Source organism: Triturus cristatus, chromosome 3_1 (assembly GCF_964204655.1).
Source record: "Triturus cristatus chromosome 3_1, aTriCri1.1, whole genome shotgun sequence".
NCBI classification, from domain to species: domain Eukaryota; kingdom Metazoa; phylum Chordata; class Amphibia; order Caudata; family Salamandridae; genus Triturus; species Triturus cristatus.
In genome coordinates this window covers 512,364,859-512,378,018 of record NC_140583.1, presented here as the reverse complement: position 1 = coordinate 512,378,018, position 13,160 = coordinate 512,364,859, and the positions used below count along the sequence as shown (strand labels likewise).

General features: G+C 46.2%; 1 protein-coding gene across 2 annotated transcripts in view; it reads right to left on the bottom strand.

The window, feature by feature from the left end:
* LOC146860508 (aminopeptidase N-like) overlaps positions 1-13,160 on the bottom strand; it is a 257,086-nt gene that overhangs the window by 123,612 nt on the left and 120,314 nt on the right. For both annotated transcript variants that reach the window (XR_014978825.1, XM_085644420.1), the window contains exon 12: positions 2,825-2,964. Coding sequence is in view for 1 of the 2 variants with exons in the window: in XM_085644420.1 (XP_085500546.1) it covers positions 2,825-2,964 (140 nt within the window). In the remaining variant the exon portion in view is untranslated. The remainder of the gene's footprint in view (positions 1-2,824; positions 2,965-13,160) is intronic.

The following is a 13,160-nucleotide window of genomic DNA, read 5'->3' as shown; positions in this document are numbered from 1 at the left end:
TGCTACTTTATTAGGAACGTACAAGTAAATTAAATAGGCCAATTGGGTTTAAGCCAATTCTACCATGTTTTAATGAGTGAGCACAAGCACTTGAGCACTTGTTAGCAATGGTAACTTGCTCAGAGTTCTCAAGCCAGCAAAAACAAGTTGAACAAAATGGAAGAATTGAGGACAAAAAGTTAGGGGAGAACTATACCAAGAATGCTAGGCTCAAAAGACCCCTTGCAGAAATGGTGCATGAGAAAGGGGTGAGACCCCTGAGAATATGACCCACTTTCAATTTTTCTGTTCCTTCTTGAGGGTTTTGTCTACTTCTGCTTTAAGGACTCAGTGGGCAACCATCAGAGCCTGTCGAGAACTCTGGACTGGTTTGAGCTCTATTCAAGGTTTTGCATCCAATCTTCCTGAGAAGATTTATTTGACCAGGCCTCCAGATAGAGGGAATTCTCCTCCTTGGGACCTTCTTGTTATTTTAGGTCTTCAGTGACCTGCATTTAATCCTCTGCAACAGGTTTCCCTCAAGGTCCTACAGTTTGTTATGGTCATCTATCAGTGTTGCCAGAGGGTTAAAGATTTGAGACCTTTGTTTTTTTTCTCTGTGTCCTGATATTGTCCCTAACATTTTGTCCAAGTCCATCCAAATCCTGCCTCTTTAGAAGAAACAGCTTTGCACTCTCCTCAAGTGTACAGAGGGGCTTATTACAATGTTGGGTGGAAACTTTCGACCAACACCATCTTGGAATCGGGACCGACTGACTGGCGCTTGGCGGTGCCGCCCAACCGATTACGATGCGACCAAACACTATTCGGTTGGAGTCCCATTGTTTCTTATAGGTGCTTGAGGTCTGCCCGACAACACAGCCTCCTATGGTGAAATCCGGTGTGTGTGTAAAACCTTGCACCCTGTTGCGGGCACCCCATGGTGTCAGTCATACAGTATAGGGTTTTAAAGGGGGGTCTCTTAGTTACCCCCTTAGCCCCCAACCGGAGGCCTTAGGATGAAGAGGGCCCTGCTAAGGGTCCCCAAAGTCACCTTCCGACAGCCAGTCAGAACCGATTTGGAATGATCGCGTGGTTCACAATCTGACCATGAACACCGTAATCGATCGGATGGATTGTAAACCGACCGAGTCAGTCTGAACGGTTCGAACACGGTAGAGAAGATTCTGACTGTCGGGTGGGCTTTCCTCCCAACATCCTAATCGCCCCCTAAGTTGTATCCATTTATTTGTCATGCGGTATCTTGTTCAGTCAGTATAATAAGCTGTTTGTGAACTGCGGCCCTGCAGGTAATGGATAGGCTCCTTCTTCCTCTACTCTGAGTTGCTGGCCAAAATTAACAATTTCTATTGTTTACAAGCTTTCAGAAAAGGAGTTACCTGGACACTTTTAGAAACCTTTCACCGGAGGTGCAGATGTCTTTCTCAGAAGCATCTGTTTCACAACCGCTTGGTCTGTGTCTTCTACATTTGTGTGTCACTGCAGTCTAGATATCCATTTTCAGAATCCTTCAGTATTTGGCACTGAGGTTTATGGTTAAGGGCTGTTGAGAGACATGACAAATACTACAGATGGCTGTTGCATTTGCATTGTGAGCACTTTCACTTCTGCGATATTCTTTGCCAAGGGTGCTGCTTAGATTGAGTATGTCTTCTTAACATAAGGAAGGGCTTGAGGGTGAGAAATTAGGAATTATTCTTATTACTTATCTTTCACCCCATTACTCTAATTTTATGTTGCTGTAAAAGGCCTTACTCCTTCATTGGCTCCCTCCTGTTTGCAGTTTTTGTTTTTGTTTTGGGCATGAACAGTTTTACCAGAAGGTTGTGGGCCCTAATATAGTGGAGTGTTAAGGTGCTGTTCTTGTTATGGGCATGCAGAATTGGCATTATTTGCTGATGCATAATAATGCAAAATTAATTGAAATGACGACTAAAAACACAAAATACACCTTTCTCACAACAAATTACCTGACTCGTCCTAAAAATTCAACCCAAAAATGTAATTTACTGTTGATTTACAGTCGCTATGCTGCACGCATTCAGATTTGTATTTTGGTGCTAAATAAGTACCTGAACATCCGCCTCAAGTAAAAAAAACTACCTGAAATATTTGTTGACCACCCACTTTAAAGGAACTGCTGCTGGCATTCATAACAATGCCACTGTGTTTAGATTTCTACTCTTGTGGTCAAAAACTACCTGAAGGATTGACTCAGGTAAAAGAATCTACCTAAAATTCCGAACAGTACATCTTACATTATAAATGTCAAATCAAAATTAAGCGATGTAGCATCATAGTATCAGCATGGTAATTTCACGTAAATTTTGTTATGCGGAATTACCAGTTTTTTGCCAGCTGTGACAACGTAGGTAAAATTTCACCAGGCCGGGTTCTAGACTCTTTGAGCAAATTTAGAGTGTCTGCAGTGAGGTGGGCCCTTCTCTAATGTAAGATGTGGGACGAAAAAACAAAATCAGGGTATTCCGATTATCATTAAGTAATCTAAACATTAAGAAGTAACAACGTGAAATACTAACATCCAACCATACCCACAGGTATGGAGAATACTTGTCATGGACAGTATATTTTCCAGAGGTACACTAAGATAAGGCACAAGCTATCACCTATCACACAGAAAAGAAAAATAAGTTGACATGTTTAAGGTTTTATGTCCCAATTATTAAATTGCAGGAGAGGGAAGTTGATTTCTTACATATCAGCAATAATGTGTGCAGGAAAAGAAAATGGCTGCCTATTTAATTACACAAACACCCTTATATTGTAAATAGTGAGATTAAATCAGAATACACTAGAAGTTTACCGTATGATTGGTTCCCAGCTGAAGTAGAAGCCTCCTCCAGTTTTCCTGGTCATAGTTAATCCTGTAATAGCCAACTACGTCAAGGTTGACCAAAACCCAATCTGTACTTCCACCAGTCACTTGAAATATACTATTGAAATCTGAGAGAAAGAAAGAAACAAGATCTGCATTAAATTAAATTTGTTCTGTAGTCTACATAAAGCCAGCGTTTCCCGATGCTTGAAACAGTTTCCACAGATACATGTTTTATAAATGGAAAACATATCATTATTCTTTAAAGAAAAACGTTCTGCTGATTATCCTGCACTAGACCGCAACTTGAAGCAATCTATTATCAGTGGGGGCTGCTGACATTTGAAAGGGGTGAAGCGTAAAATGATTTCCGTACTACACCGCGGCGAGCGAGCACAGCGAGTGAGCATGACCAACTTCCAGGGAGTCCAGGGGGGTTCTCCCCCCGAGAAAATGTTGAAAAAAAGATTGGATTAATGGTGCATTTTCAAGCAAATTTGAAGAAGCAGGAAGGTTAATAAAGCAATAAGAGCACTTAGAATATCTGCCCCATCCATGACTTTCTGAACTATGACAGCTTGTTTCAAATCTGCCTGCACCCACTGCATGACTGTGCCGCAAACTGTTGCATCATTACTGCCTGTGCCAGCAGCCACTGCATGCTACACCACAGCTGCCTGCACCATTAGCCGCTTGCGTCACATCCCACAGATCTACACAAAGTCTGCTTCTATGCACATATCAATTGCAACTAGAGTTAGACCATGCCTGCACCGGAACATCTCTGCTCTCCTGGCCCGGCTTTCACATCCTATGGCATATTCTGTGTATGTTTTTGAAATTGATGGTGTTTCTAGAAAGTGGACCGAAATGTGAGGCAATTGACAAGAATGATGCTGCGAACAGACCTGCCAACGCATGACGTTAGGGGCTCTTGTGATACGATGTAGAAACGGTTGTTGATAGAGAGGGGACTCCTGAAAGTCTCTGCTTTGAACTATTTCTTTGGAATCCAAAGACGCATGTTATAAGCTGCCGCAAGATTTCATTACAGTCCCCATGCTGTGAGATTCCAAGAAGACTCCTATATAGGACATACATTTAAATAAAATTTGCCAAGAGCAAAAACGGTTTTGAAATCGCCTTCTTGACATGAAAAAGAACTGCTGATTGACAGCACTCGCTGCATAATTCAAAATCCTCCATTTTAATTGACAGTAATAAATTATTAGTAATGGTCTCACACTGCTAAACTCTCGCTGGCAAGCCTCGCAGGTGCTCCCCGTTTTGCCCACTGCAGATCTAGGGGGCATATTATCAAGACAGGCGATCAAATTATTGCCGCTTTAGCGGCAGAAAAATGCCACTAAAACAGCGATAATGGGCTTGATAATATGCTCTATGGAATTCCAATTGAAGCCCATGTTAGATGTGAAGGACATCTAACCTGAGTAGTAGAGAGTAGTAGAGAGTGAGTAGTAGAGTAATAGTGAGTTGAGAGTAGTAGAGAGTAGCAGAGAGTAGTAGAGAGTGTAGTAGAGAGTGTAGCAAAGAGTGTAGCAAAGAGTAGTAGTGAATAGGAGAGTGAGTTGTAGAGAGTGAGTAGTAGAGAGTGAGTAGTAGAGAGTGAGTAGTAGAGTAGTAGAGAGTGAGTAGTAGAGAGTGAGTAGAGAGTGAGTAGAGACTAGTAGAGAGTAGTAGAGAGTGAGTAGTAGCAAATAGAGTGAGTAGTAGAGAGTAGTAGAGAGAGTAGAGAGAGGGTAGTAGAGAGAGAGTAGTACAGAGTAGAGAATATGAGAGAGTAGTAGAGAGTGAGTAGTAGAGAGTAATAGTGAGTGAGTAGTAGAGAGTAGTTGAGAGTAGCAGTGAGTGAGTAGTACAGAGTAGAGTAGTAGAGAGCGAGTAGTAGAGAGTGAGTAGTAGAGAGAGTAGTAGTGAGAGTAGTAGAGAGAGAGTAGTACAGAGATAGAGTAGCAGAGAGTAGGAGAGAGTAGTAGAGAGTAGTAGAGAGTAGTAGTGAGTGAGTAGTACAGAGTAGAGAGTAGTAGAGAGTGAGTAGGAGAGAGTAGCAGAGAGTGAGTAGTAGAGAGTGGTAGAGAGTAGTAGAGAGTGTAGTAGAGAGAGAGTAGTAGAGAGAGAGTAGTAAAGAGTAGTAGAGAGTAGTATAGTAGAGAGTAGTATAGTAGAAAGTAGTAGAGAGTAGTAGAGAGTAGAAGTGAGTAGAGAGTAGTAGAATAGTAGAGAGTGAGTAGTAGAGTAGTAGAGAGTAGAGAGTGAGTAGTAGCGAGTAGAAGAGAGTGAGTAGTTGAGAGTAAATAGAGAGAAAGCAGTAGAGAGTAGTAGAGAGTAGAGTAGAGAGTAGTAGAGAGAGAGTAGTAGCGAGAGTAGTACAGAGTAGAGAGAGTAGTAGAGAGAGTGGAGAGAGAGTAGTAGAGAGAGTAGTAGAGAGAGTAGTATGTCGTTTTTTTCTTTATTGTGTTTCACTGTGCGCTATATGATTAGGTGGGATGTGTGTGCCTCGTAGAGGTTTTAAAGGGCTGTGGGATGGTTGGTGTTATCTAAATTGTGTATCTGACATGCTGTATTTACCCCCTGTTGTGTGATGTCTATGTGGGCTGAAGGGCATCCTATGTTTTTGACTGTGCCATCTGAATTTACCGTGCGTTGTGTAGCTTTTCTGACCGGTCTGCATTTCGTCACGTGGTGAGTGTTCTTATACTGTCACTGGACCAAGGAGATCTTGCTGCAGAACTCCTGAAAGTCCCATGAACGTCGTCTTCGGAGGGCAAATACTGCATGCTGCTGTCCTCCTGCATGAGCAGCTCAGGCACCAGGAAGCTTCCAAAGAAGAGGTCAATCTGCTGGTCCGTAGTCCTGTGGGGGTTAGGTGGCACCTCCTCCCCGCGCCGCCGCCTTCTGCCCTGCTGGGGAGGAGAGTCCTCATCCAGCAGGGCCCCGTGCGCGTTCTCCAGCAGGTACAGGTACTGGTCCATGTCCAGCGGGTCCATCTCGCAGTCTAAGCCGTCGCCGCTCTCAGTGCTGCCCACCGAGTCGGATCGCAGGTGCATGAGCTGGTACTTCTGCATCAGGAACTGGTTGGTGTTGAGTGGCACCCATCACAAAGGGCCAGACACCATTGCAGGGTACGGCTGGTGCAGTGGCATGGACCGGCCCCCGCCCCCTTTGTGGCCTCCGACTCTCCTCTGACAGTGGGACCGGAAGCCTCGGCCGGTCCCCCTGGGCAGCGGCTTCGCCCACTGAGGACCCTGCGCCTCCAGCGGTGAGGCCTCCCATGGGCAGAGCACTGTAATGCCACAGCCACACATGACGGGCTCGACTCCTCAGTATGAGCCAAGGCGCCTCTTGCGCTCGGCCTCCCCGGTGGGGGTACACGGCCCCTTGCTCCTTTGTTCAGGTCTACCCTTCCCGCTCTGTGGGTCACAACACATGGTAGCTGCTAAACTCACTAGGCGCTATGCTGGAGCTGTTACTTGCAATCCCTGCAACCCTCGGCAATGTAGGTTGAAACTGGCTGATGCTATACAGGCTCCCAGCACCTAGTCCTGGTTTGTTGGGAAACTGAGCTTAGCATTCTGGGCCTTGTAACTTCATTTTCCATTCCAACTATTGACCAAACACCTGCCAGCGTTCAGACCAATATGGAATAAAACAACTGGCTAAAAGTCACTCATGATGGTTAGAGGCTATGCTACGCATGTCTGGGTGCTATGCACGGCACAGCACAGGTGACACTTCTGTATTCATAGCACTTTCGAATTAGGTAACCGAGGCACAGGGGTTCATTTACTCAGGACCACCCAACACGTAAACATCATGTAAAGCGCTCCAATATTTTTGGGTCGACTTCGCGCTATATAAATCTGCACAAAAAAAAAACACCATGGTGGGTAAGCCGGGTTCATGACCCAGGCCTACCAGGTTCCATGGCCCAAGTTTTTACATTTTTAGACTTCCGTGAACAAGAGGGGAAGGCTTTACTAATGCTATGCTGTGTATGTGTCCAAGTAAGCAAAGAAGGTCAAAGGGCATACTGGGTATGAAAGTAATTGTTTAATCCAAATGAGGACTGTCTCGCATTTACTGGAACACTTCTGGTCTCCTTGGGGTACTCTCCGTGGCCCGAGACAGGAACGTCTGAGCCACCGAGGGGGTAAAACCACTGCCAGCCACTTCCCACCTCCAGAGCTCGAGCACGGGAGGTTTCTGACAGGGGAATAGATCTCCGTTCCTGCCCAGGTCGGTTCAAAAATTAACAGAGACTGTGATCTTATCTCTTCTCCTGGTTACCCTTTCACTTCAAGATCGAGCCCTCACTTTAAAGTGCTTTGCCGAATCCTTCCTCATAAAAGAAAGGTGCTCACGCTCCTTCAGCATTCTGTTCAGGCATAGACCGCAAACTACAAACCCGTGGGAGAGGAGTAACGGTGCCAACATTACAAGTCCCTTGCTCCTCTGTTCGGGTCTACCCTTTCCGCTCTGTGGTCTCCCTTACCCCCGGTCGCCTCACCCTCTCTTGTTTCGGTTCCAGCCGCTCGGCTGCCTCAGCTCCCTGCCTCTACCTTCTCACAATACGGTTGTTTTTTTTCTTGACCAGGGCTCTCGTGCAGCGCATAGCCCGACCGCAGAGGCGGGGGGCTGGCAGTCTTCTGCAGCTGGCAGGTTAGCGGAGACAGTGGCTGGTACCAGTTGCTAAGAGCAAATAGCAAGCGGGCCGGTCTGGAGGGCTTGCGCAGTCCCGAAAGTGAAAGAGGACCGCGCTGCCGGCCAATCTCTTGTCTTTATGGGACCATGTGTTTAAACACATGGCCCCATAAAGATAAGGAACCGTTTGCGACAAACGGGAAATCAGGCGAGCCCGTCCATGTGGGCCGTCTGAAAAATGGAAAAGTCTACGTCACAAAGTGCACTTTCCCAATGGCTGGCCACCGTTTAGCATAAACGGAAATGCCAGCCAATGCGAAAGAGGGGTGGGGCTTGAAGCCCTTTACAGAATTCCCTCTGAATCATTAAATCTCGCCGGGCGAGCTGCGCATGTGTGCAGCCACACTAGCCGAGACCTAAAAAAGCGCCAGAAGCAACGGGAGAAACAATCATTGACAAGGTATAATGTCAATGCCAATATTCAAACAGCGTCATGGCGGGATTTCAAAATGTCATTTAATCCAGAATGTCAGTGATAAGAGTCAGCACAAGAAGCGAACTCGTGGGTGAGGCACCAGGCACACCAAAACCATCCATGACCAGAGACGGACTTGCCCCCAAAAACGAAGCCACTGAGGAGGAACCCCACGTCATAGGACATCGACAAAACCATGACACCAAAAATCACCACAGGATGAGAGACTAAAGAATTCAAAACAAGCAGCCACTTGGGAATGTCACCAGGTGTGACAAAAACCAACGTTGGGCTGAAAGATACGATGAACCACCAGAGGTAACCATGGGGAAAAATGCCACCTCATAGGACGAGAGACCACAAGAAGTAGCTACAAATGAGAGACACCATGCAAAACTAATACTAGCCATAGTAGGAGCAACACAGAATACAAGAAACACACATAGAGGGGAGACACCCAGCATCGCCAAAACCCGCACTGTAAGGAGCCTCACCAGAAACTGCAGGAAGTAGGCACAGAGTAGAGACACGTCCGTCACAAAAAATTACTTTGAAAAGAAAGTCTCACGGCCTCGTGAGATGGATATAAGAGAGGAGATCGATATTGAGCAACATAACTTGTCAGATGAATACATCACCCCCAGGGAGAGGTATTTTACTGGGTGCGGTAATCCGGTTTAATACCTCCTAATCCGAGTTTTTCATTTCAAAATTAGGCATAACATACAGAATTGATATTTATATGATCTAATTCTGCATGTTTTGCTCCTATTCACTATTTTTATAAAGGCGCAATGAATCAAAGGCAATACCCAAAAATGAGTTTGCCCTTTTTTGCGCCGCTCCATCTCAATACATTTTAGTGAACCTAACCATCTAATATGGAGAGCACGCGCGGTAGGATCCTATGTCTTCAGAAATAGCCATTTTCTTTACATGCTTCTCATGAATATTGGTTAAGTGGAGAAGCAGATATTCAGGCGGCATGACAAAATTACTTTTTCCATTCTAAAAGTGAGATAGAGCTGAGGTTGCTACAGGTCGTAATGCAGTACAGTACCACAGCTCCTCAGAAATTAATGAACGTCAAAAATCAATGCAGGCCTTAAAGCTATCCAAAAAATATAACACACATCCCTCCCATGCACTTGAACCTTTCACACTTTTGCTATGCTCAAAGGTGTTCAAGTCGCAGCTCGCAATACTCGCGGGGGTAGGGGGCGTCGCGAGCACAGGGGTTATGGGGGGGATCACGCACGCGGGGTTACCGCGGGGGGAAAAGGGGTGGACTTTAAATAAAATGAAAACTTACCTGACTGGGTCCGCACCGCCTCTGCTCCTGGGCTGGGTCCGTGACGCCTCTGTTGAACAGGAACAGTCAGGCATGCTCCTTAGTCCTGCCCCTCCTGTAAACCCATCACAACGCTGCAATGGCAGCGTTGTGATTGGTAGGGAGTCCCGGACGGCACCCCACAGAGCACCAGTAGGGACGTCATTTTCTCTATGTAGCCTGCATGCAGCCTACATAGAGAAAATGTAGAGTGTGCATGACTGCTTTGGTCGGCCCCAGGGCTGACCAAGCAGTCGGGGCACTCAGAGTGGTGCAAGCCACTCCTCCCTGACCCGCTCACCCGCCCACCCCTAACCAGACATACCATCCCGCCCCCAACCAGGCATACCCAGTGCAGTCTGCTTTCTCGCAGCGTGAGAAGCAGAAAATAAAATAGTATTTAAAATGGCATTTTATTTTCTGCTTCTTGCACTGCAAGAAAGCAGTGGGTCGGCACACCAATGCCGAAATAGAGCGGCCGCCACTGGTGAATATTCCTTCTTTTTCCCACCACACGCCCTATATGTGCGAATGGACCGAATATTCTGCACCACCTCACTCCTTACTCATGTCACTCATGCCACAGACTTAGGGAAAACCCTATAAGATCAAAACCCTCTGGAACCGACGATGTCTTGGGGCAGGGTTCCCACCCAATTCCCGAAAGCGTTTACACCCTAGATTCCTAAAAGACTCTGTAGTCCGGGACACGTTCACGAAAAACAATAGTTACCTACTTTACGGAAAACACTAACACAGCCTCCTCACCATCCGTGGAATGGTAGGCATTTAAAGTAGTGCTAAGGCGGACATCGATTGGCTCAAATGTGGGCGCCAGCCAAACTGTCCTCGGTGCCCTGACCCGCATAGAGGGCGAGTTGGGGCTGCTGGAGCAAGCCGTAGTTGCAGATGCCACGTGTGCACCGAAGCTACAGGCAGCAAGGATTGATTACGTAGAACTGCTCTAGCCACTATTGTGCTTATGTGCAGAAATTGCATTCTGAGGCTGATAAATCTTGTACTCTATTGGCCCAGATGATCAGAGAGACACCCCCACTCATTGCTATTCTTGATTTCCTTACACCCCAGAAGACCCATGCACCTACACAACTTAAAATTAATATGTCTTTACGCAATTGTTATGCAGACCTCTAAACAGCTCCTCTCCTGCTGGAGCTTCAGTCATTTATGCCTTTTTATGCAACTTGAACCTGTCTTAGATACCTGCTGTGGTCGAGAGACTCTCACAGCCCCAATGGCTGCTGGTGAAATTTGTGGAGCCATTAAGGAGTTTCCCCGCAATAAAACACCAGGAACAGAAGGGCTCGGGTTGAGTTTTATAACACCTTTATTAACCACCTGACACTGCAATTGGAATGCCTGTATACCTCTTCCCTGAAGGTGGGCGCGCTGCTCCCTACTACCGGACAGGCCTGGTGACTTCCCTAATAAAGCCTGGTAGGGCCCCCTCTAATATGGCCTCCTATAGGTCCCTATCGTTACTCAACACTGAGTATACGTTTCTGAGTAATATATTGTCACACAGGTTTCTCCCCCTGCTCCCTAAAATTATACAATCAGACCAATGCAGCTTTGTTCCCAGCTGCAGTACCTCCTTAAACATACGCAGACTTTATAATTTCATGGATGCGGCCAGGGGACAGTATCCATAGGCGGGCTGCCTCTCATTGGACCTACGTCAAGCTTTCGACACCCTGGGGCTGGATTATATGTTTCTTTTTAAATGCTGTTTTTTGATCTTCATGTATTTGAGCACCAATCCATGGCAGTATGAATTGTGCATACTGTCTTGTATATGGTTACAGATGGAACAAAGATATTGAAAAGGCTACAGACAACAGTATGCTGAACAATATCACAATAATGCAGTGTTAGAGTCTCTTCGGGATCTTCCGGTTACATATATTATTCAAGTACATTAAAATAAACATTGTCTACAACTGTCGCATGATTTATCATGAGTATACAATAACTGCTAACCTTAGGCACAACTCCAATCACAACCTGGTGTTTATGCTAGTCTAGTGTGTTAGGATTTAGGGCAGTTCTACTATTCGTATAATGTGGTGTGTGCCACTATAAGTTTTAACTAATGTAATGTCCAGTACCGGGCCCTGTGTGATTTACTAGCGAGCGTTCTGGGTGTATGGTAGCGTGACCGAGCGAGGGGGGGTGGCGGAGCAGTACTACTCCTGAGAACGTTATAATGCTGTGTTAGTGGCTGTTAACTATACATCTGTGTCAGCTTCATCATGACCCTGTCATAGGACAAGGTTTGCAGCGTTTAATTTTGACTCTACGAAGGTTAGATATCTGTGGTAATCTGCAGGAGTCGTCAAGGTGGGCTAATATATTGTGTTGGCCTGGAGTATCTCGTGTTCTGCGACTAGCACCCTTACGGAGGTCAGTGAGCCATATGCGTATGTCGGGTGCCATGGCCGACTTCCAGGCCATGGCCAATTTGCGTTTGGCAAGGCCTAGTGCCAGGAAATTAAATTGTGTATATTTAATTTTTGGGTTAGTGGAAATTACTTTACGGACACCTATATATTGCACCCATTGTTTATCTGTGATTGTTACTGCCAACGTGGAGTCCCAGTACTCTCGTAACGCTGTCAGGATGAGGAGTGCGTCTGATCTTAGGGAATTGTATAATGTGGCTATAGCTCTCCTGCCCGTGCTGTGCATTAGAAATACATGTAGCGTGCTAGATATTGTGTGTTCATCATGTGTATTCCCCCATTTTTGCTTCATCTGATGTGTAAGTGTCACGTACATTAGGAAGGAGCCAGGAGACACACCATAGTTATCCGTCAATGCTTGGAAGTCACATAGACTTGAGTCAACAAAGAACTCACCCCAGGTAGTTAGGCCAGCTTCTATCCAGTCTGTAATTTCTGGATGTACGGACCGGGGAGAATCTCGAGGGGAAGATCTGGAGCATACGGTGAGAGGTTGTCCAGTTGGATGAGATTATGGCCTGACAGCCAACTCATATGCCACTGTAGCTGTGCAGCCGCAAAATAGCATTCGTAATTGGGTGCAGCCAGACCACCCTCTGTAATGGGGAAGGAAAGTTTTCATGAGTGCTGCCCTGGCTCTGGAATTTCTCCAGATCAAGGACGTTGGAAGTGACCTGAGGTCTCCAAACTTGGCAATTGATAAGGGAGAGCCGCAAAGAATTAGAGGAATCTGGGAATTAAAAGCATTTTGGATATGGCTATGAAGCCCAAGGGATATAAGGGAATCTCTGTTTGGAATGGGAGCATAGCGCGGGCGCTGGCTATTGTTTTGCCCAGGTTGCCCTCTATCAGGTCTGCCTGTGAGTGGTATATTTGTGCCCCATAGTATCTGAAAGAGTCGCAGGACCAAGTAAGTGGGGTGATAGTTAAGCATGCCATTTGTTCTATGGTCAGGAACTGCATTGGGAATAGTAGTGATTTACTCTAGTTCACTTTTAAGGCAAAAATGTATCCATGCTCGTCCAGCAGATCCATCAGTCCTTGTAGAGATGTGTTTTGCCCTTGGAGATAGACCATCACATCATCAGCATAAAGCGAGACAATGTGCTATTGGTTGTGGGCCTTGATGCCCAAGTCGATGACTCGGCTGCGGACTGCGCACGCAAGGGGCTCTATGGCTAGGGCGAAAATAATTGGTGAATGGGGGCAACCCTGTCCGGTGCCTCGTTCTATTTCGAGGGGGGCTGAGATTCTCTGGCCTGTTTTTACGCGCGCCTGTGGTGCGGTGAATAGTATCTTAACCCACCTCAAGAACTGGGGGCCCATGCTGCATTTTGCTAACACCATGTGTAAATACTCCCACCCCAGGGTATC